Source organism: Prionailurus bengalensis, chromosome C1, assembly GCF_016509475.1.
Source record: "Prionailurus bengalensis isolate Pbe53 chromosome C1, Fcat_Pben_1.1_paternal_pri, whole genome shotgun sequence".
Taxonomy (NCBI): domain Eukaryota; kingdom Metazoa; phylum Chordata; class Mammalia; order Carnivora; family Felidae; genus Prionailurus; species Prionailurus bengalensis.
Genome location: NC_057345.1, coordinates 98,419,767 through 98,443,919, shown reverse-complemented (window position 1 = coordinate 98,443,919; position 24,153 = coordinate 98,419,767). Strand labels below are relative to the sequence as shown.

Here is a 24,153-nt window from a genome sequence, read left to right as displayed (position 1 = left end):
ATTGTTCCCCCGTCCCCATTTAAAAAAAGCCAAATAACATTTACACTCTGGTCCTTTCCTTCCATTCCCCCTCCCCCCTTTTTTTTGATGTGTCTTTATCTTATTTTTTTACAAAGAAGCATCTGTTGTTGAGCTATCTGTTTTTTCCATTGGACTTAACACTTTTATGTAATTGGCGTGTGTGTGTGTGTAACGAACTTTCTTTTTGTTTAATGGCACTTCTTTAAAGTTTTAGTGGTGCTGGTTAAGAAAATCTTACAGTGCCATAGAAATGTAGTTTAGCCTGAATTGTAAAGAATTCTTTGAAGAGAAGGGTGTTAACATATTGCTTTATCTAAAGTTGCTCCAGTGCCATGTTTTTCCTAAAAGAAAGATGAGGCCCCCCAAATGGATAAAGGATAGAGAAAGAAACTTCAGTCAGGAAAGATGGGAGGAGAAAGGAAAGACCATTTTTCAATTCTGCTTTGATACTCATTTTGAGGTGAGATGAGACTAAAGAGCAATACAGTCTAAGTTCCAGAACCTTTGTTGGGGAATAATAATCTTAGAGGGAAAGGATAGCTCTGATTCCTTGTACTTCTGTTTCATTTTCCCTTACAAAACCAAGTCTGACCTTATACCTGCAGGAATATGTGATAGGACTGGAGACTTGAGAATGTGGTTTTTGGAACTTCATGGCCTGTGTGTTACAAATCACAGTATTGTGTTCTTACCTGTATGGTAATAACTCTAGTCCAAATAGCACAGCTTGAAAGTCATGATCCAAGACATGTCTTGGATCTAGAATATGGTCTTCAAATTAGTTTGATCATATTGTTAGTTAAAGCATGTATAGTCAGTGTGTATATGTGTAGATACTTCTAAATCGTGTAATTATACTAGACACATCGCATTTGTGTTATAAAACATAGTCCTACAAATAAGGAAGATAAAGATGGAAAAGGTGCCTGGTTGGCTCAGTCAGAAGAGCTGGCAACTCTTGATCTCGGGGTTGTGAGTTTGAGCCCCGTGTTGGGTGTAGAGATTACTTAAATGAATAAAAACTTCAAAAGAAGAAAAAACATCTAACTTACATTTTGGGATGTCTGGCTGGCTCAGTCGATAGAGCATGTGACTCTTATTAATCTTAGGATCGTGAGTTAAAGCCCCACATTGGGCATGGAGCCTACTTAAAAACAAAAGATGAAATAAACAATACCATAAAAATAGTTTACCTATTAACAGTACAGAAACTTCCCCCTCACTAAAAATGTTATGTCTAAATGGTTAGTATATAAGTGTTTTAAAAATGTATACCATCATGAATTAATATCAGGGACAGTATATGTGCAGTGTGTTTTATTGCTACTAGTATAAGTCTGTATCATAGTCTTGATATTAACGTTTGGCAGACTTATCAGATCTTAAATTAGATGATCATTTTACGTCATGTAGAGGTTAAAGAACTAATACTAGGATTAGAAGTGTCAGGGCCCATTTTCTTTGCTGGTGCTTGCCTTATATTAACATTTTTTTTCTATCTAAGAGTCTTCTGTAGCAATCTTTTTCAACCGTTTGTCTTTTTGTAAAAAAAAAAATTTTTAACGTTTATTTTTGAGACAGAAACAGAGCATGAACGGGGGAGGGTCAGAGAGAGGGGGAAACACAGAATCCGAAGCAGGCTCCAGGCTCTGAGCTGTCAGCACAGAGCCCGACGCAGGGCTTGAACTCATGGACAGTGAGATCATGACCTGAGCCGAAGTCAGACGCTCAACTGACTGAGCCACCCAGGTGCCCCCTGTTTGTCTTTTTGTGAGGGCTGTTTAAACTAGATAGCTACATTTGTCCACTTAATTGGGCAAATATAAATTGTAATATACTGAAAGTAAATGAATGAGGGCTTCACTGTCAGCCTCTTGTGGAGTTTTTCACCCTCCCTCAGAACACCTAAGTAATGTATGCGCAGTATGATATTATCTAACATACCACTCAGTCCTTTCCTGAAAATATATGATATTTATAATAAAGCTAAGTTTATCTATGGGCAAGATAAATAATATAGTTGTAATATTTTCTTCCACATCCTATTGGATTATTGTTGTGCATACTCTGAAGAGTCAAATAACTGAAAATACTGGATTCCGTGTGAAGTTGTGAGACGTTGAGAAGAAGTTGGGCTGAATTGTGTCATTGTAGCAACCACCAGTGACTCATTATGGCATTTAAAAAATTGTAAATGTTGTGGATTAGGGATTGTGAAAGGGCTTTAAAAGATACATTTCAGCTTGACCTCTTAATGTTAACACTATAATTTCTTTTGTCAATAGAAACCTGATTCAATGAATTCTGTTTTGCTGAAGTAACCTAATGGTAAATCTGTAAAGGTATAGAAGTTGACTGTCAAGTGTGTGTTAAATTGTTATTGATCATAGTTATAAACATTGTGCTATGTTACCACAGCTGTTTGAGATGGAGAACGTTTTTACTGTATCATCAGATCCTCATCCCCCTCCTGCAGCCCCTCCTTCACTTTCTTTACCTTTATCTTCATCTTCTACCTCATCTGGGACTAAAAAACAAAAGAGGACCCCCACGTATCAGAGATCTGTAAGTCAGGGAAACAGTCATCCCAGCTCATTTTGCTTTGTGTTAAGAGCATGACTTAGGAGGGCCACTCACTTTGGTTGAAGTAACCTGCAAACTCACTTTCTAACTTCTCTAGGCATTTCCTTCACCCTGAATCATGAAAGATAAGTAGTTTAGGCCTTGCTACTCATAGTGTGTCCAAGAATCTAAAGCATTGGTACCACCTTGGAAGCTTGTTAGAAGTGAAGAATCTTAAACTTTAACTCCTGCCTCCACTGCAATCAGTATTTTGTATTTTAGCCCTAGTTCAGAACCCAGATTGTAGCGGTAGGCCTTCTTGGTTTAAATCCTCTACCATTTAACTTTGGCAAGTCATTTAACCTTTCTGTGTCTGTTACCTCATTAGTAAAATGAGGATAATATTACTTTCTCTTGGGCTTTGTAAAAAATTAAATGAGTTCATGCATGTCAAACAGAAGAATGTCTAGTATGAAAGAACTAGAACTTAATTACCTACAGATTTAATGGCTTTGATTTGCATGGTTTGGCCATCCCATGTACTGTTTAACTACTCATACTTGGGTTTATTGTTCTACAGTCTTAGTCTTTTTATTTTCCTAAAGAAAAATATTTTTATTAATAGTGCCCAACATCACATTTAAATGAAAATGCTTCTTAATAAGTCAAATTTTCAATGGAAGAGTCTAAAACTAGTAAAGATGTGGATATGTTGCTGTCATAGTAAATCAGTTATAGACCTAATCTCTCCTAGGGATTTTTCCTCTTTTATCCATCACTTACATTAATAATTTGTTTTTATGGTTTTACTCAAATAAGGCAAAATGAAATCTCCAATGTGATAGACTGTATTTGATGATCTAACATGTTCCATTGCATTATATTTAAATAGCTCTTTTCACTAAAGAATGTTTTCCTTTGTTTTACTTGATCGTAGAAGCAAATGACAGTATTTAGAGATTTCATCAGCATCTGAAACGGGTGAAAAGATTTCTTTAAATATACTGTGAAATGATCAAAACATTTTTAGATTTGAAGAGTTTTTGTTGTCATGGACTTCTGTCTTAGAAAAATCCTGTTTTCTAAGGGTTATCTTTCACTGAAGAATCTGCATTACTCTAATATTTTGTAGTTTGAAATAAGTATTGCATACAAAGTTTGTTTTATTTTCATCTCTACTAATTTAAGTAATTGCCTTTGGATGCATGGCTTACCAAATAGTGTTGATTTCTATTTAAGTTTCAAAGTAGGTGTTAGCAAATTTCTTAAAGAAGTGTTTTGGTAGTCTGGGTTGCCATCCCTTGAATATCAGTTACCTTTGTTCTGAAATTATTGTTTTAGTAGTAATTTGAAGTTAACATAAAGGCAGCTTATACTTAACGTAGTTGCTTTACCTTAACACTAAACTCCAGAAATCCTATTTGTCTGGTAAGTGAAAATTCTACCATAAATTGGGGCAGTTCCTTAAAATAAATGGAATTATTTCTTCTGAAATATTTTATTAGCTAAACTAACATTTCAATAGTAAAATCCCATAAACTTTGCTTTACCGATTTTATCTTTGTTTTCTTTGCTTGTTTATATTAAAAATTTAGTGATTTGTTAATCATAAAATGCTTTAATGTACAGATCTGAATATATTAAGTTCTTTTTCTTCTTAAAACAGATGAGCTTTGATCCAAACCTTCTCCATAACAATGGACACAATGGGTACCCCAATGGTACTTCAGCAGCACTGCGTGAAACTGGGGTTATTGAAAAACTGCTAACCTCTTATGGATTTATTCAGTGTTCAGAACGTCAAGCTAGACTTTTCTTCCACTGTTCACAGTATAATGGCAACCTGCAGGACTTAAAAGTAGGAGGTAATCTGTCATTGACTATTCTTTTTAAAAAACTAATCACAGATTTCTCTTGCATATCATCTTGCTCGTGACAGTGTTCTACTTTTGGCCTTTTAATTGTCCCAGTTACTGAAATGTATCTCTGTAAACTAACAGAATCCTGATTTCTCTTGTGGTGTTATCTTTTTGAGGGATAAAGGACTAATTGACTTAAAGATATCTTTAAATATTTTTTAAATAGATACTTGGAAGATCTAATTGTTCTCCCCCATAATAATGACTTTAGCTGTATATTAGATTTTAAACCAATGAAAATATTAGACTTTTATAGTGTTAGTTTTGACTATTTTATTAAGTACTAATTTTGGTAGTACCTGAGAAAAATAACTCCTACAGTGTCACCACTTGAACTATTCATCTTGGCTGACACCATAGAAATTACTTTCACATGTGAAAATGTATGGCTTACTGGAAGACTGAAGTTACAAGGTGTCAAGGTGTGTGTGTTTAAAGATTTTATTACAATTTTTTTAATGTTTTTATTTATTTTTGAGAGTGAGGGAGCATGAGCAGAGGAGGGGCAAAGTGGAAGGGGATAGAGGATCCAAAACAGGCTCTGTGCCTACAGCAGAGAGCCTGATGCAGGGCTTGAACTCAGAAACCAGGAGATCATGACCTGAACCGAAGTCAGACACTTAGATTCAACCACCCAGGCACCCCCTCGGTGTGGTTTTTTTTTGTTTGTTTGTTTTGTTTTTTTAAGTATCTTTGGGAAAAAAGAGCAGTAGTTTACATGCATATTTGGCATACCAAATACTCTAAACCCTGCAAGAACATTATTTTGGTTAATCCTTACTTTGCAGATGAGGAAACTGAGATACAGAGAAGCTTAAGAAAGAAGAAAAGTTGCCAAAGGTCATGATCTTTATATCGCCTCATTTTCAGTATTTGTTAAATGTGAAAACGAAGACGTTTCTATCTTAGAATAAAACAGTGGTTCTGAAGCATTAGTATGTATCAGAATAACCTGGAAGGCTTGTCAAAACAAATTGCTGTACCTGGTGCCTAGAGTTTGTCTTTCAATAGGTCTGAAGTGGGGCGGGGCCCAGGACTTTGCATTTCTGCTAAGCTACCAGGTAATGTGCTGCTGCTGCTGCTGCTGGTCCAGGAACTGCACTTTGAGAAGTCACTGGTCTAAAACATCTCAAATGCTACATTAAGTTTGGCTTGAAAGTGAAGTACCATTTTGCTAAAATTAGTCCAACACATACAATACTTATACTTTATTCTAGATGATGTTGAATTCGAAGTATCATCTGACCGGCGGACTGGGAAACCCATTGCTGTTAAACTGGTGAAGATAAAACCAGAAATCCTCCCTGAAGAACGAATGAATGGACAAGTTAGTGGCTTTGATGCTTTGTGTTTTCTTAGGGCCCTGCATTTGCATATCTTTCACATTAGAAAAGGAAGATTCTCCCCATCTCCTCAGTTTGCACGCAAGAGAGCTATAGTATATAAAGATTACTATCTTAAAATTCTAACAGAAGCACTGGCATTTCTTGACCTGAAATAAAATATGGTCAAGACTCAATTTGGGTTTTTACATATAACCCTAAGACTACACTTACAGTCAGCTTATGTACTGTAAGTTTGAAACTTGGCAGCATGACATCCTCTTGTGGATCATATTAAAATGCATCCCTATGTATAGTATAGAGGATATTAAAATTCAGTTAATATTGCACAGTGCTGCTCCTGAAATGATTAGCAATGGAAATTTTTTTTTTTTTGACTGGTAGGTTGTGTGCGCTGTTCCTCACAACTTAGAGAGTAAATCTCCAGCTGCCCCGGGTCAGAGTCCAACAGGGAGTGTATGCTACGAACGTAATGGGGTAAACTTGTGTATTTTTCTTAAACCTTTGCCTGATCCACCATGTGATCTATAAGCGTACTTTAAAATTCAAAATAGAAAACGTAAGCTGCAGTTGATAAATTCAGTTTTAAATTTGGTTTCTAAGAGACTTCGAGTGCAGCATAATCAAAAACTTTAAAACGAAAAAAATCCTTAGGACTTCCAAGTGTCTTAGCTTGCCCAAGTGTGACCTTAGTTAGAACATTAAGGTAAAATGTTCCTTTTACTCGAATTTTTGGGGGTTGTGGGAGGGGATCTTTTTTCTGGTTCTTTTTAAGCACTAACTCCATCTTTTTTGTTTGGAATGCCTTACATAAAAATTGTTTTTTTGAAATGTAACTACAGTCTCTGGGCAAATGCTTCCACGTGTGTAAGCTTTTTGAAGTTGGATTGCTGCTCAGCTGTGGACTCGCAGAAGTCATCAGCATCATGGAGGGGAAGTGTGTGTTTATATGAATAAAACAATGTACTTGTCATAAAGCATTGTTAAGACATTTGGTTTAAAATGCCAGTTTAAGAGGTATTTAACAAAGTAAATCACAGTATACAGAGAATATGCATCCTGCCAGTATAGTAATAACAACTTATTAATTCACAGGAAGTGTTTTATCTGACTTACACCCCTGAAGATGTCGAAGGGAACGTTCAGCTGGAAACCGGAGATAAAATAAACTTTGTAATTGATAACAATAAACAGTAAGTTCTTTTTTTCCACTTAAGTTGGGAGTTTTTGTTTTGTTTCTTTTGTTTGTGTGTCCTCCTCCTCCCCCCAAGGAGAAGAAAATTGAAGTACATTGAAAACCTAACTTGTAGATTTGGATAATTTTAATGATAATTTTCATGATCTTTTTTTTTTAATGTTTATTTTTGAGAGAGAGAGAGAAAACACAAGCAGGGGAGGGGCAGAGAGAGGGAGACACAGAATCTGAAGCAGGCTCCAGGCTCTGAGCTATCAGCACAGAGCCTGATGGGGGGGGGGGCCCGAACCCACAAACCGTGAGATCATGACCCGAGCCAAAGTCAGGCGCTCAACCGACTGAGTCACCCAGGTTCCCCTTCATGGTCTTTTAAACTTTTCATCAGCTAAGCATTTGAGGGTCTGTGCTATGATGGGCACTGTGCAGCTGTCAAAAATAGGAATATAATTAAAGTTATGGTCCGAGCTTTCAAGGAGCTGTTCTAGAAGTCCGTGAAAGTTTCACAGTGCTAAAGAGAAGTTTTGAGGGAAATGGTGTAAAGTCACCAGGGAGATGGGGGGGAAATAGCATTCTGAGTAGAAGTGTAATTTTGAGGAAATGGCCAAAAGTTTTGAGTTTGGTTGAATTGATTGGATCATAGGAAGATGAAGTTTGAGCTTTATCCCATAGTCCTAGGACTCTGGAGGGATTTTAAATTGGGCGGGGTGGGGGGGGTTGGCGGCAGGGTAGGAGCAGAGATGGAGGTATGATTGGTTTAGATCATTGAAGTGGTGGAGATGGTAGACTTTTGAAGGGTAGGTATACGCTAGACTAGAAGCAGTGACTTGAGAGTTAATATGCAAGATGAGTGTCTACTATATGCATAGGCCAAGGATGGTTAGGTGGAGAAGTTAAGCCATTGATTAGATAGAGGTGTATATTGGAATTAAGGAGAGTTCCAAATGCCAGTTTTCTGGCTACTGGACAGGTGATGTCATTAACCAGAAGATACAGCAGAAAGTACTAAATGTGGGAGAAGAATTATACTTATTTTGGCATTTTTTTAAATAAATGTTTATTCGTTTTTGAGAGAGCAAGAAGTGAGCAGGGGAGGGGAGGGGCAATGGGGAGGAGTGGACAGAGGATCCAAAGCAGACTGCGCAGAGAGCAACGAGCCTGATGTGGGGCTCAAACTCATGAATCGTGAGTTCATGACCTGAGCTGAAGTTGGGCCCTCAACCAACTGAGCCAAACCAGGCTCCCCTTGTTTTGGCATTTTATGTAGGTGAAGATCATAAATATGTAGTTGCATGTAGAAGTCTGAAACAAGCTTAATGGACAGGATATACAGCCGTTGAATTCATCAGTATGAGCAGTTAAGGAAAATGTAGTTAAGAAAGCTTAAGGATAAGGGGCACCTGGGTGGCTCCATCAGTTAAGCGTCTGACTCTTGATTTTGGCTTAGGTCATAATCTCGTGGTTGTGGGTTCGAGCCCCACATCAGGCTCTGCACTGACAACGCCAGAGCCTGCTTGAGGTTCTTTCTCCCTCTCTCTGCCCCTCCCTCCCTTCCTCTCTCTCTCTCTCTCTCTCTCTCTCTCTCTCTCTCTCTCTCCTTCCCCCCCCTCTGAAAAATAGGCAAAAAAGAAAGAAAGCCTAGAGAAAATTACTTTTGTACAAGCACAGAAGGAAGTTAAAAGTAGGAAGTTGGAAAAAATGCTAGGAATGCACTTTACAATAGTGTAGAGAAAGCAAAGTCCCAAGAGCGTGTGCAGAATTATTAGCCCTGAATCTTACCTCTTGTCAGACTAAAAGGAATCAGATTGAGTTGGAGGGTATGTTAATAGTTTCAGTCTAAAGCCCTCCATTTGATCTTAGATAGGAATCTAGGGGATAATTTATTAAGTTCCTGTATGCCAAGCACTTGTACTAAATGTATATAATTGTTACTTCTGAGAACAGCTTCACCTGATCAGTGTCTTCATCTGTAACACAGAGTATGTTCTCATAAAGTAACTTGCCTAAAGTCATACAGCCTGTAAATAGCAGGTCTTTGAACCCCGGTCTGGCTCTAAAGTCTTTCACTGTAGTAAGTTGCAAAGACAAATAGTATATTTTCCACTGTCTTCATTAGTCTGTTAAATTTTTGAAATAAAAACCCCAATTGGGTGACAGTTTGTCTGTGAAGAATTTACTTAGTCTTTACCTTTTGTTAAAACAACTACACCAATAGCCTGTACCATCTTTAAAATGAAATCAGATTTACATTTTCCTGCTCAAAGATGAGGACAGGATAACAACATGTAGGGTCTAATGGGTTTCAATGAAGGTGAATGTCTTGTTTGTTTGTTTTTGTTTTTAAAGCATAGGAAATTTCTCCTTTAATCACATTTATTCAACCTTCTTTTATGGCTGTTTAATCAGAAATCATTGATGGGATAGCTAGTAAATTCAGCACTCGTTGCAAACAGGGACCATTCCGTATCCATCTCTATCTCCCCAGTACCTTTAGTTTGTGGCACAAGATACTCAAATGTTTACCCAATAAATGACCTTCCTAAGACTTTAGATTACCCTATTTGGTTGCATTCAGTTTATGACTTTCTTTTGTTGTAATAGAAAAGCATAGGGTATCTGTGATACTCTTTTAAGATTCTAAGAGAAAAATGATATATATGTGTGTGCCCAATTTAGAAGGCTAGAGAATTTGAGCAAAAAATCCTTTGCATATGAAGCCATGTGAAAAGGATCATGTGTCAAAAACTTTATATTTGCTCTTTGTGTTGACATAAAATTGAGCTCTCAGAAAACTAATTGTTTCTCTAGATTCCTCATATCTAACCAAGCCAATGCATTTTTTTTTTTTTTTACCCCTTTTTGATCCCCCCACCCCCACCCAATTATTCCTTTCTAGTACTGGTGCTGTAAGTGCTCGTAACATTATGCTGTTGAAAAAGAAGCAAGCCCGCTGTCAGGGAGTAGTTTGTGCCATGAAGGTAAGTATCATCAAATGTGAAAAATTTGAGGTTTTTGTTCTTTGACTACTTTCAGTCCATACTTCAAACCCAAGCCTTTGGTTCTTTTTTTTCTTTGTTTTCTTTTTATCAACCTTTATTTATTTTTGGGACAGAGAGAGACAGAGCATGAACGGGGGAGGGTCAGAGAGAGAGGGAGACACAGAATCGGAAACAGGCTCCAGGCTCTGAGCCATCAGCCCAGAGCCTGATGCGGGGCTCGAACCCACGGACTGCGAGATCGTGACCTGGCTGAAGTCGGACACTTAACCGACTGCGCCACCCAGGCGCCCCTTTGTCTTCCTTTTAAAAATATCTCACTGGTAATGTCAAAAGTAATCTTTTAAAATTTCTTAGTTACTAATTCATATTTTCTTTACAATGGGCCATGTAATTGATACTGTTAATATTAGACCTAGCCAAATATATTGTTTCCAGGGCAGTATAATTTTACAACAAGGCTTATTGACTGTAAATTGTAATCATAAATATGTACACTGAATAGTACCTAATGTTCCTATTATTTTTTTGGGTTTTGCTTGTTTGTCTTTAGGAGGCGTTTGGCTTTATTGAAAGAGGTGATATCGTAAAAGAGATATTCTTTCACTATAGTGAATTTAAGGGTGACTTAGAAACCTTACAGCCTGGAGATGACGTGGAATTCACAATCAAGGACAGAAATGTAAGATAGTTGACTAACTTGATCTTCGGCCTTCTTTTAAGGTCAGTAGTGAATTACATTTTTAGGAAACACTTAAAATTATATGATCTCCTCCTCCCTTCTGATTTAGGGTAAAGAAGTTGCAACAGATGTCAGACTATTGCCTCAAGGAACAGTCATTTTTGAAGATATCAGCATTGAACATTTTGAAGGAACTGTAACCAAAGTAATCCCAAAAGTACCCAGTAAAAACCAGGTAAATAGTCTTTTTCAGAAGAGTTTTCTATTGTCTCATCAGTAGAACAGTTTGATATACAGAAATTTTATTCAATTAATATAATTTTATGGTGGTGGAACAATTAAATATTTCTCTTTTATTTATTTTTTATTTTTTAACATTTATTTATTCTTGAGAGAGAAAGAGCATGAGCGGGGGGGAGGGGGGGGGCAGAGTGAGAGAAGGACGCAGAATCCAAAGCAGGCTCCAGGCTCTGAGCTGTCAGCACAGAGCCCGACACAGGGCTCGAACCCATGAGCTGTGAGATCATGACCTGAGCTGAAGTCACACGCTTAACCGACTGAGCCACCCAGGAACCCCAAATATTTCTTGATATATATAATTAAGCTAAACGAGGGACCAGTGGTTGATATGTCCATGAATAGGTTTTGTTTTGTACTGGGTGATCAGGAGAAAAGGACAAAAGAAATGCTGGTTAAATTGGGAAAAACCATTTTAGGTATGCATTTATTGGGGTTCTCTCCCACCTCCTCCCCCTCCTCCTCTACCAGTTTGTTTCTTTTATGTGGGAGGTAAGGTGAGGAGAGGAGACTGCTGGCGTCATTGCTAAAGAAATGTGAAACCTAAAAGACAAATTCTTTTCCTTAAATAAAATATCTCTGTCAGAGTGCAGGATCTTAACTGCAGTGTTGTGATTTTATCATGTGACCACAGAACACAAAGTTTGCAAATTGGGCTTATGTTGTCAACATTTTTTTTCTCTGTAGGGAACTGTTTATTATAAATAACATGGGTTTGCTGTGTGTTCTTCTTGTTTGACTTAGAACTAGGAAGGATGAGAAATCTCCAGCTAAAATAGTTTTTCCTTCTCATCAGAATGACCCATTGCCAGGACGCATCAAAGTTGATTTTGTGATTCCTAAAGAGCTTCCCTTTGGAGACAAAGATACAAAATCCAAGGTGACCCTGCTGGAAGGCGACCATGTTAGGTTTAATATTTCAACAGACCGACGTGACAAGTTAGAACGAGCAACCAACATAGAAGTTCTATCAAATACGTTTCAGTTCACTAATGAAGCCAGAGAGATGGTAAGTGTTGGATATTATTAGATATTTGTATTCAGTATGGGGGTCTAATATTATATTCAAATTTGTAATGCTATACTGAAAAGCATTTAAGTTAATGATGACATGGGGCAGCTTCCTTGTGAAGTGACTAAGAACACAGATATTTCAGTCAGTCTGGGTTTGGTAACTGACTCTGCCAGTTATCTTGAAACAGATGTGAAAAAGTTTCAGAATGGAAGTGTGTACAGGAGGAATTCTAAGATCTTTTGAGAGTCCGTTACTTTGTGGACCTTAAATATGAAGACTGAGAAAATTCAAGTCTATCGTTGTAGAAAACAGACCTTCCCAAACTGTTCCATGTTTAGTAAACACTCGATAAGGTTAAGTAGGTTTTGGATTTTTGGCTTTTACAGCAGGAATTTGCAAACTCTTTTCAGTGGGTATATGTCCAGGAGTGACCTGCACCAGAAATGTTTCCCAAACATGTTTTATAAGCTCTGTTTTCATAAATTAACTGCCTCAGATGTAATTTATAGTTCTGTTGGGATCGTAACATGAGCGGTATATCTCCGTGCGGTCAATGGAACTGGGTACATTCAATGAAAATTTAAGTTTCTTGGGACTTAGAACCTTTATCTTTGGAGAACTGATCTTGTTTGATACTTGCAATGTGCTTTTAACTTTATAAATTTTGAGAACCAAATGAATGGGGTGTGTGTGTGTGTGTGTGTGTGTGTTTTAAACAAAAAGCTTCTCAGGTAGGGTCTATTTTGCTTGACAGTATAGACTACATTGTCGAGTAGCTTGGCTGCCATCAAGATTTAGCCAAAGATTAAATGTCAGGATATTATTTATGCTATATTCAAAACTGGTTATAGAATAGTCGTCAGTAATAATACAAATAAATACGCAACATGTAAGTCATTGGTAGGTTGATAATAATTGTTTCAGTAAACTTCTGAGTACCTGCCATGTGCCAGCTAACTCTGGATGTAATTGCCCTTACAAAGCTGATAATTTAGTAAGGGGGAAAAATGAGGAAAGGATTTCGTATATTTTGTTTATTCTTCAGACCTTAATCTTAAGCCTTTCCTGCACCTAAACTCACATAAAAATTTTTGAGATTGAGACTAAAAAAAAAAGTTCCCTTTAGTTGACTTTGGAAGTATTTGAAGTATTTGTGTAGATTTTTAAAATTTCTAGATGTTGTCATAAAGCTTGGGCCTTAGGATCCATAGATTTAGAATCTTTGTTTTCTACCACTTATTAGCTGTGTGCTTTGAACAAACTGCTTAACTTCAGCCTCGATTTCCTCATCTTGCAATACAGGGTAATAATACCAAGTTCACAAATTTGAGAATGAAAAGGAGTATATTGTGTGCACGTGTTAACACTCAAATGTGATAGTTTTTTCTATGCATGCTGACCGGGGGGGTAGCATCTCAGACAGTGGCTTAGAAGTTAATTTACTGAAAGCAATGAGTTTGTATTTAAATAGAAAAATTAAAAAGTGGGTACAGATTTTGAGTCATTAATTCAGAGAATTCCTAATGAGTTTAACTTGATGCTTCCAGAATTGAGTATTGTTTTCTTGGCAAGCTTCGCAGCCAGTGAAAATATTATCTGGATTTCAGGGTGTAATTGCTGCCATGAGAGATGGATTTGGTTTCATCAAGTGTGTGGATCGTGACGCTCGTATGTTCTTCCACTTCAGTGAAATTCTGGATGGGAATCAGCTCCATATTGCGGATGAAGTAGAGTTTACTGTGGTTCCTGTGAGTACTTTTTGAGAAAGAATGGGATGGTTTCTTGATGCTTCTTTTTTCAGTTTAAAGTTACTTTTGTTTATCATTTGTAGGATATGCTCTCTGCCCAAAGAAATCATGCTATTAGGATTAAAAAGCTTCCCAAGGGCACGGTTTCGTTCCATTCCCATTCAGATCATCGTTTTCTGGGCACTGTAGAAAAAGAAGCCACTTTCTCTAATCCTAAAACCACTAGCCCAAATAAAGGCAAAGAAAAGGTAAGTTTTACATGATCAAAATGATTTGTGTAGCTCTTTATTCCTCTCTTTCAAGGAAACCACTGTCCACACAGTAATGGAATGAAGTATTGTCTCTTTTGGAATTCTCTGTAACATTAACAGTGAACTGATCTAAAAGAAGGTTTTTAATCTCCACATTATGACTTGGGGGGTGGGGGGGCTGTTCTATGGATTGTGGGATGTTAAGCAGCATCCCTGACCTTTACCCACTGGAGATCAGTATCTCTCTTCTCCCTCTGTGTGACAGCCAAAACTGTTGCCATATCCTGCAAGACATCCCCTAATCCCCAATGAGAACTGCTCATCTAAAATGATAGTACTGATCTTCCCAAGCAGTTTAAAACTTCCAAATTTGTGTGGACTCCATTTACACATTTGAACTCCATTTTGAATAGTCCACAGAATAGAGATAGAATGATGTCTAACATGGCTTTTGCTCTCAAGTAAATAATAAATTGAGGGTTGTATAGAAGCAGGTAATTCATACAAAATATAGAATATTGCCATAAAAGATCAGTGAGAGCACTGTGGTGAAAATAAATTCTAATGTGGCAGGATCTAGGATGGTATCACTAAGGCACTGACACTTAATAGGTGGGTATACATGAAGAAAGAACATTCCTCACAGAATAGAGGTACAAATGAGAAAAATTCAGGATTTCTTTAGAAAGCACTGAGTAGTTAAACAGGAAGATAGGGTTTTTCTTTGGTGGGTAGAATAGGGGAAATAAGATGAAAAATCAGGATACAGCTAGATGGAGAAGGTTCAATTGCTACTCTAGCGAATTTAGACTTTGTTCTGTACTCAGAGAAGATTTGTGGAAAGTGACATCAGATACGCACTTCAGGAAGAAATGGCATAGTATGAACCCTAGATGGGGGTGGAGAAAGACAAAAGATGAAGAGGCCTGATACAAAATGAGTTTAGGTAGACCTTGAACTGGGAGCAGATATCATGGATCTAGACAAGAGCAGCAGGTACGTGTGGGAGATATTGGAAGGTAATGTAATTTTTAAAATGGCTACTTAGGATCCTGAGAGAACTGGAACAACATCTTGCTTACTATTTATTTTGTAGCTTAGGAAATCACTTCTGAGCTTTAGTTTTTAAACTGGAAAAATCATAGTCTCCTGTTATGGTGAAAAAGGCCTCACAAGGCCAGGCCCATAGTAGGAATTTCACAAATGCTGCATTTAACAATAATAAAAATAAAAGAAAATCAGTGGGGCTTGTTTTTAATGGTTTTTAAAAAGCTCTTAGAATGCCCTGCTTCCCAAATGGCTTTGACAAAACTGAGTTGATCAAGACAACCTTTGAATGAGACTTTTCCTGCCCTTTTGTTGTTCTGTTCTTCTTAGATCAACACTGGACCCTAGTAAGTCCTTCTGTCATCACGCTTATTTATAACAGTGTATTACAGTAAGGAATATGAATGGTAGAAGACTAGAAATTAATTGGTTTTGTATAGTTGAAACCGTAAAAGTGGTGTAATTTCTGAGGTAGTTGAACAGTGTCATTTACAGTATGATTCTGTATGGCATACCAGAAATTTCTTAGACTTTTGACGAGTGAATCTTTCTGGTAATCAACAATGTCTTAAATTCTGGAAGCGTTGAATATCAAATGCTCTGAACTGTGCTAGATCCTCTACCAAATTAAATTTTCGTGCATTGGTAAATACACTCTCATACAAAACACTGTAAGGTACTATGGGAGATTCAAAATAGGTGATACAAAAAGCTTCTTGCCCTATAGAATTTCTGTTTATTAAAAATACATGCTTGGGGCTTCTGGGTGGCTCAGTCGGTTAAGCGTCTGACTTCGGCCCAGGTCATGATCGCACGGTTTGTGAGTTTGAGCTGCGCGTCAGGCTCTGTGCTGACAGCTTGGAGCCTGTAGCCTGCTTCGGATTCTGTGTCTCCCTCTCTCTCTCTCCCCCTCCCCAGTTCATGCCCGCACTGTGTCTCTGTCAAAAATAAATAAACTTAAAAAAAATTTAAAAAATACATGCTCAGTTTAATTTTTGGCTGGCTATGAGAAGTATAGAATGGGTGTGTTATAAATTTTCAGTAAGCTTTCCCTCCTCAATAATAAAAATTAGATTCTCGGAACTAAAAGACCCAATTACAGTATGTTGAATCAGTCCTGGGTTTAAGGTAAGACTATCTTTTATTCATATGAAAAATTGGTTACTGTTAGGGAACCCCAGAATAGGACATTTGTACAGCTGTGCCAATTCTTTAGCTCCAGGGTCTAAAAACTGTAACTGCTTATTGCCTTTTTGTTCTTGATTCTTTTCATTGTATCCTGTTTTGTAGGAGGCTGAGGATGGTGTTATTGCCTATGATGATTGTGGGGTGAAACTGACTATTGCTTTTCAAGCCAAGGATGTGGAAGGATCTACTTCTCCTCAAATAGGAGATAAGGCAAGATAATTCTGCTTATTTGAGAGGAGAGTTAAAGGTTGTCATCTTCATCATAAGTCCTGCAAAATGTCTTTGGGATTTTTTTTTAATCTTACCAAGTTTTGCTAAAAAAAAATTGTGTGTTTACAAGTTTAATATAAGAACGTCTTCCCATTTACAAGCAGCTTATTCAGAATAGGGTCTAAGATGCCCTTTGTTAAAAGCTTTCTGAGGAGTCAGTAAGCACTAGAGAAGATCTGCCTAAGTCAATTAACTTATTATAAGCTAAACCAGTTGCTGAAACATTATCAAAGTAAAATCATACCCAAGATTTTATATTGCTGTGCATTTTTCTCCTCACTATGTCTGGTTTTCTGATAGCCCTGCTTTAGAGAAATTGAGAATCTATAAGGAATACACACTGGAGAACAAAACTTGATCCCCCTATGAAAAGTGTGAATGAGGCCTAAAAGTGTTAGTTTTGGTGAAAATCTCTTCCATCAGAGTATTTAACACAAAGGATATTTGGAGTGGGAAGTTGTAGGTCCTAAGGTAAGGAGCTTGGTGTGGGAAAGACATGATATTAAATATGAGTGTCCTTATTTTTCACAGGTTGAATTTAGTATTAGTGACAAACAGAGGCCTGGACAGCAGATTGCAACTTGTGTTCGACTTTTAGGTCGTAATTCCAACTCCAAGAGGCTCTTGGGTTATGTGGCAACTCTGAAGGATAATTTTGGATTTATTGAAACAGCTAATCATGATAAGGAAATCTTTTTCCATTACAGGTGAGGAATACCTTTTAGGAACTTAGAGTTTACTATCCATTGTTTGGTTTTGTTCGAAAACATTTAGTATCGGGTGGTTATATATTTTGTAATTCCAAATTTCATATTGGTAAAATTATGGCACTATATAAACAAAAGTTAATCATGTGTATAGGGAACATGTGGCCGGAAGATAAAGGCCTGTACCTGCTTTGAACATTGGGCAAGAACTTTCTGCTTCAGTAAAAGAATACTGTCTTCTATGTTGCTACCAGAGAATTGTACATTTAATATGTGTCAGTTAAGGGCATAGGCTCTTAGATGGTTCAGGTTTGAATCCTGGCTCTGCCACCTAATTGACCTCCTAGTATTTTAGTTTCATTGTCTTGAAGCTGGAGATAATGGTGCCTTTTCATTGGGTGTTTCTGAGGATTAAATGAGTCACTGCCTATAATGTGCTTCAGACAGTATCCAGCATAAGCACACCATGAATGTTGTTATAGAAGAAGTAAATTTATTTGCTACAGTTGATGTTTGTGGTGATTGCTTATTCAAATGTTTCCTTTCTTCCCAGTGAGTTCTCTGGTGATGTCGATAGCTTGGAACTGGGGGACATGGTCGAGTATAGCTTGTCCAAAGGCAAAGGCAACAAAGTCAGTGCAGAAAAAGTGAACAAAACACACTCAGGTAATGAATTGTGATTTCTACTTATTTAGTCTAGGCTTTTGGTGGGAGATGAGAGACAGCATGGGAGATGAAGCAAAAACCCAAAATTAGTGGTCCCCCAGGTGTGATACCCAGATACAGTAGCATCACCTGGCCACTTAGAAGAAATACAAGTTCTTTGACCCCACCCCAGAGCTACTAAACTTAGGATGGGCATTCTGTTTTAACAAATCCTTTAGGTGATTCTGACGTACGCTAAAGTTTGAGAACCACTAGATAGATAGTTTAGATCATTCACTTGAGTTTCAATTCAGTACCTCTTTCTTAAAAAATAACCCTAAGATGTAAATATCCATGGGAATAGGGAAAGAGGCATTCTTCGAGGACGCTGTTTTGGAGAAGAATGAGAATAATAATGGGAACTTAAAATGGTTGCTGTTTAGGATCTCTAACTTAAAAAAAAAAACCCGCAACTTTTGATTTTGATCTCAACTCCTCAAATAATACTTTCTCATGGTGAGACCTAGAGAAATGACAGCCAAGAACGTTCATTTCATTTCAATAAATATCTAAGCACATGCTGTGTTTTAAGTACTGGGGATACAGCAGTGAAGAAATCAAAGGCAAGAAACCTGCCTTTGTTGAGTTTATTTTTTAGTTTGTATTTATAGGCAAGCAAGATGAGTAAAATTTTGTGCTTAGAAAGATAGTAATATATATTACTAACATATTGAGCTTAAAATAAAGGGAAGTGTATAAGTGTTGGGGTTGCATTTTAGAGATTTAGAGATTAGAGAGAGAGAGAGAGAGAGAGAGACAGTGCGAGCAGGAGAGGGCCAGAGACAGGGAGACAAAGAATCTGAAGCAGGCTCCAGGCTCTGAGCTGTCAGCACAGAGCCCGATGTAGGGCTCGGTCCCATGAACCTTGATGAGCTCATGACCTGAGCTGAAGCCCAATGCTGAACCTTCTGAGCCACCCTGGCACCCCCAAATTAACATTATTTTCATGATAATTTAGCAATAGTTCATGAGTAGCAGACCAGCCAGCAACCCTCTGTTAACATTTGTTCTGATGATTTTTGCTTTTTTCCTGTGGAATGGAGTTAAAATTGTTGAATAAGAAGTATACATGCTTTTGCTTTGTAGTGAATGGCATTACTGAGGAAGCCGATCCCACCATCTACTCTGGTAAAGTCATTCGCCCCTTGAGGAGTGTTGATCCAACACAGACTGAGTACCAAGGAATGATTGAGATTGTGGAGGAAGGTAAGAGCAGCCCTATCAGATTGTTTAAAATTTGTTTTACCTTTACATGAGCACTTGGAACATTTTAAAATGTGGTGGTGTTGGTTGCAGTCGCTTTCAGACTCCTTAGAAACTGAAATTAAGGAAAAGTGCCTCTTCCTATCCTCCCCCCCAACCCTTGGTTTTTATGATCATCATCCTGGGTTTATGTTGTGAACAAATGACTGTTATGTGAGCAACTGAGTTATACTGAAATAGACTGAGAACAAAATCTCACACTAAAAGTACTCATCTAATGTTGGATAATCAGATATTTACAGTTGGCTGCATTTAGTACAACTTTACAGTTTTCTTGTATTATTCTGTAATTATTTACATCAGTATTAACAAATTTTCCTAGTAGCCAATTCACTTCTATAAATATTTTGCTTTCTGTAAATGTCCTATATTTATTTCTTAATAGCTAGGGTTCCATGTGGATCCTACTACTTGTTTCTGGGCCATGGCTCTCTATATTTTTCATTTACTGCTTTTTTCTCCCCATCTTCAGTAAACTCCCAGATTTCTGGTGTCATCCCAACAATTAGTACCAAAAGACAACTTTGTTCATAAAATAAGTTTGCAATAGGAATGATCGTAAGGACCACTGATGATTAGTAGAGCTAAATTACCATAATGATGGGGTTGATGAGAAGAGGGTTTGAATTTCCAACCAAAGATGATAGCTTGACTTAAGAGAATAAGTCTTGTGTTATCTAGGAGTCAGAGGGCATAAAGTGGGGAAGAACAGGTCATTTGAGAGAAAGAAATGAACCTTGATAACATACATGCTCCTTGTATGAGGCCCTTAGGAGTTTCCGCTTTACATAGAATCGGAGTACATCCAGTTCTCCCCAACACACACACCTCCAGATAGGAATAGATTTTATAGCAAATCAGTCTTTTATTTCAATAAATCACTCCTTTAGTTGATTCAGATCTAATTCAAATTAATTTTAAAATAAACTTCCTTTGTCTGCTTTCTCATCTTATAACTGACCCTGGTGGTTAAACACACTATTTTTAAAAAATCATTCAGTACAAATCTGGTCTTTTGCAAATCAGTATTTTAAATGAATGACATGATTACACCATACTCCTAAAAGGGCCGTGGGGACTGGGCAACTTACTCACCTTTGCAGTACTTCCTCTGTAACATTTCACTTTGACTTCTTTTTGTGTTCCCAACCCCCAGTACACTTACTCTTCAACTCTGGCTCTAGGATATAGTCAAGCAGTGATTTTGTGGGAAAGGAAACTTTTCTGAACTCTAATAGACCTTAGAGGGTTTTGAGACTAGACAGGTTACATTTTCCCACTTGATAGTGAGAACAGCTCTTTCATTCAGGAACACTTTGAAGTAGGGCAAGGCCTAGATCTGAACACCACTTCTTCCACTTCTACTTGTATAACTTTGGACAAATTACTTAAATCTCTCCTAGCTTAGTTTCTTCATCTTTAAAATGAGGGTAATTTCTTTGAGAAGATTCTAGAATGATTAAATACGAATCTGTAAATGTTTAATAAATGACTGCTTTAATAAAACTGAATCAGACCAGCTGTCTCTAGAGAATGCTTGTGTATGACTTTGTTGGAAGTGTATCCTCAAAAGTTTGTGGTTCCTGTATGTTTGAAAGGAAAACCTTCCCTTACACCTTATAATCATTAAAAGAATTGTTAAAAGCATTTCCAGTTCTGAAGCTTCCACTTCCACCTGATGTTTTTTTCTCCTCTTCACCTTTGTTGATTCAGTGGCTTCCCCTTCAGATGAACTGATATGATAAGCAACTGAACCTTTGGCACAGTTCTTATTCCTAGCCTGCATTCCTCTCCAGCCAACATTTTAGTCTAGGGCAGAGCTCAGCAAATAGGGTGGTTTGTTTCTGTAAGTAAAGTTTTCTTAAAACAGCTATGGCCGTAGTTTACATCTTGTGTTTGGTTGCTTTCCCACTACAACAGCAAAGTTGGGTAGATGTGACAGAAATAGGATGATTTATAAGTCTAAAATATTTACTGTCTTTTGAGAAAGTATGCTGAGCTCTGAACTAGGAGAAAGTGCCTGTTGGTGTGAGGGAGCCATAATCAGAACAAAGAAAAGAGATTAGAATTTCAAGGAAATTTATCCACATTGTTTTTGCCTGTGCCTGGCTTGTTTAATGCCCAGTTGAGTATGGGTCAGAAATATTTTTGACTGGTTGGCTCATACTGTGAATGGGGAAGAAGATAATTCAGAAGATCATGCTAGCAACCCATTCTGCTTAAAATGCCCACATATTTAGGTAATGAGGTTGAGTGCCAATGTTCCTTTTAATTTCGTAAGGATGGTTTAAAACTGTTCATTAGCTAGTAAAGTACTACTACAAGTTCTCATTTGTTTTCTTGGTAATATTTCATTGAAGCTTTAAGGTAGGAGTTCTCAGGTATTAAAACATTTTTCTTAGGTAAGAATACATTCTTAGCAACTTACCTATAAACTTATGACCATCAGCATAGGATCATTCTGAACTATTAGTTTTCAGACTTTATACCTGTCTCTCATTACAGGGGATATGAAAGGTGAAGTCTATCCATTTGGCATAGTTGGGATGGCCAACAAAGGAGATTGCCTGCAGAAAGGGGAAAGTGTCAAGTTCCAGTTGTGTGTTCTGGGCCAAAATGCACAGACTATGGCCTATAACATCACACCCCTGCGTAGGGCCACAGTGGAGTGTGTGAAAGATCAGGTAAGTGGTAGTATCTCTGGATCTGAATTTGATCCTTTTATGAGTTGGTACACAAGTGGTAACCAAAACCTTGAAATTTTTTCAGCCAAGGGAGAACCATCAGTACTCATTTCTACTTTTTTCATTGATTTGAGGTAGCTTGTAAAAATATGAAGAAAATGACATGAAAAGGAAAAAACTGGTGATATGAGCAAAAAGAAAGTTAAGAGTGCTATTGATAACATTACATGACAGGGGAAATAAGTTCGGAATGAGATTCTTCAGAATAGAAAGACTAGGATTTTGTATGCTTGAGCTCGGGACTTCTTTTGCAGACCACACAACAAAAGCATATGTAAAGGTGTTCATAAGATAAGTTTAGGGCAAACAAAACTATTCCTCATATTGAAATCTCAGTGTGATTTTGCTTAATTCAAAAACTTCATATACTATATGAAAACACAGGCAACCTTTGTTTCAGACAGGCTATGATAGATTGAATGGCAGTGATTTCAAAGATAACATTTCTTGACAAGTTTTTCAGACCCATATGCTGTTACATTATAACATGTGCAATTAAACTGGAGTATCAGCATTAATACCATGTTTAATAAATCGCCTTCTAGTTAGGTATTGTGCTTCATTCACAGTGAGGTACTTTTCCCCTCTGTAGTATGTCCTGTTTTTAGTTACTGTCTTTATTTTTCCCTCTCCCCACCCCCCCTCAGTTTGGCTTCATTAACTATGAAGTAGGAGATAGCAAGAAGCTCTTCTTCCATGTGAAAGAAGTTCAAGATGGCATTGAGCTACAGGCTGGAGATGAGGTGGAATTCTCAGTGATTCTTAATCAGCGCACTGGCAAGTGCAGTGCTTGTAATGTTTGGCGAGTCTGGTGAGTTTGTTGTTGTTGGATTGGTAAATTCCCTGGACTGTCTATAAACTTTCATAAACTCTGGTTTAATCACACTTCTTCACTTTTCATCGCTCCTCTTTTTATCCTGCTACTTTCTTGCTATTTCTTGATCTTTCGTGTGTGTGTGTGTGTGTGTGTGTGTGTGTGTGTGTGTGTGGTTTGTTTTTTTTTTTAATATGTTTGATTTTTTTTTTTTTTGAAAGAGTACAAGTGGGGGAGGGGCATAGAGGGAGATTGAGGATCTCTATGCACTGACAGCAGAGAGCCTGATACAGAACTCGAACTCCAACCATGAGATCATGACCTGACCTGAAGTCGGACACTTAACCGAGACACCCCTACTGTGCCTTTTTTACCTCTGGCCTTCATTTTCTAAATTTTAGTCTTACAAATCTGGCCTAATGAAACATTAATTGGGTACATTCTATGTAATAGAACTTATAATAAGATTATGTAGTCCTTATTCTTCAAGGATTCTGCTTAGCTTTTTCTTCCATTAAGTTATTTATATGCTACTTAAAATTCTAATTTTATAGTTTAGCAGTGCTTTCTCTGTGCTTTAAATTTTTTTTTTAATCTGTAATATCATTAGAGGAGCTGGGAGTCTCTTGAAATACTTCATATTTAACTTGTCTAAGGTTTTTCACATCTTATTACCTCGTTTTGTGTGTCTGTGGAACAGGTTTTTCTAGGTGCAGACCAGTCCAGGGATGACCCTCACCCAAATGATTCTTCTGTTCCTCCACAGTGATAAACCTTGAGTTAGGAATAAAAACAAACAAACTTGTCTGTCCTGTCTTGCTAGCTATAGCTAGGTGGCTAGATGAGGCAAGAGTCTCCTCATTAAAACTGAGTCATTTGGGTAGTTAGATAGAAAACATACTCCTCTGCAAGTACTTGCTTTCTTCCCACCAAGAGTTGCTGCTTCTCACCTCTTAACTTTTCATTACAGCGAGGGCCCCAAGGCTGTTGCAGCTCCACGACCTGATAGGTTGGTCAATCGCTTGAAGAACATCACCCTGGATGATGCCAGTGCTCCTCGCCTAATGGTTCTTCGTCAGCCAAGGGGACCAGATAACTCAATGGTATGAGGGCATTACAAGGTTTGGGAGGTGGGGGTAGGGGCAGCTGACAAACAATATGCCTATCAAGTTCCTATTTCAGCATAGCTCGGAGCTTAATGGCACAGGGAACTTCAGTTTTCTTTTTCAGTGTTTCAATATGCTTATAACTAGTTAAAACTCCATATACATTGGTTCAGCCCCTAACAATGATTCCTCACAGTAAGCAGCACATTTTCTGGTCTTCCTGATCCTTTGAACGTAATAGATCAGGAGGGCTTATTAGGGATGTCCTCCTCTGGGAAAGAAG

General features: G+C 37.6%; 1 protein-coding gene across 8 annotated transcripts in view; it reads left to right on the top strand.

Annotated features, from left to right (window-relative positions):
- CSDE1 (cold shock domain containing E1) overlaps nucleotides 1-24,153 on the top strand; it is a 38,577-nt gene that overhangs the window by 13,028 nt on the left and 1,396 nt on the right. For 2 of the 8 annotated variants that reach the window (XM_043575914.1, XM_043575915.1), the window contains exons 3-20: nucleotides 2,440-2,586; nucleotides 4,250-4,448; nucleotides 5,720-5,829; nucleotides 6,230-6,322; nucleotides 6,941-7,038; nucleotides 9,934-10,015; nucleotides 10,587-10,715; nucleotides 10,825-10,950; nucleotides 11,809-12,021; nucleotides 13,635-13,775; nucleotides 13,859-14,023; nucleotides 16,364-16,471; nucleotides 17,063-17,238; nucleotides 17,792-17,904; nucleotides 19,030-19,149; nucleotides 21,712-21,890; nucleotides 22,598-22,761; nucleotides 23,735-23,867. In XM_043575914.1, coding sequence (XP_043431849.1) covers nucleotides 2,449-2,586; nucleotides 4,250-4,448; nucleotides 5,720-5,829; nucleotides 6,230-6,322; nucleotides 6,941-7,038; nucleotides 9,934-10,015; nucleotides 10,587-10,715; nucleotides 10,825-10,950; nucleotides 11,809-12,021; nucleotides 13,635-13,775; nucleotides 13,859-14,023; nucleotides 16,364-16,471; nucleotides 17,063-17,238; nucleotides 17,792-17,904; nucleotides 19,030-19,149; nucleotides 21,712-21,890; nucleotides 22,598-22,761; nucleotides 23,735-23,867 — 2,487 coding nt within the window. In that variant the 5' untranslated portion in view covers nucleotides 2,440-2,448. Of the gene's footprint in view, nucleotides 1-2,439; nucleotides 4,012-4,249; nucleotides 4,449-5,719; nucleotides 5,830-6,229; nucleotides 6,323-6,940; nucleotides 7,039-9,933; nucleotides 10,016-10,586; nucleotides 10,716-10,824; nucleotides 10,951-11,808; nucleotides 12,022-13,634; nucleotides 13,776-13,858; nucleotides 14,024-16,363; nucleotides 16,472-17,062; nucleotides 17,239-17,791; nucleotides 17,905-19,029; nucleotides 19,150-21,711; nucleotides 21,891-22,597; nucleotides 22,762-23,734; nucleotides 23,868-24,153 lie in introns of those variants that run through there. The other 6 variants (XM_043575917.1, XM_043575918.1, XM_043575920.1 and 3 more) reach the window with 4 other exon arrangements.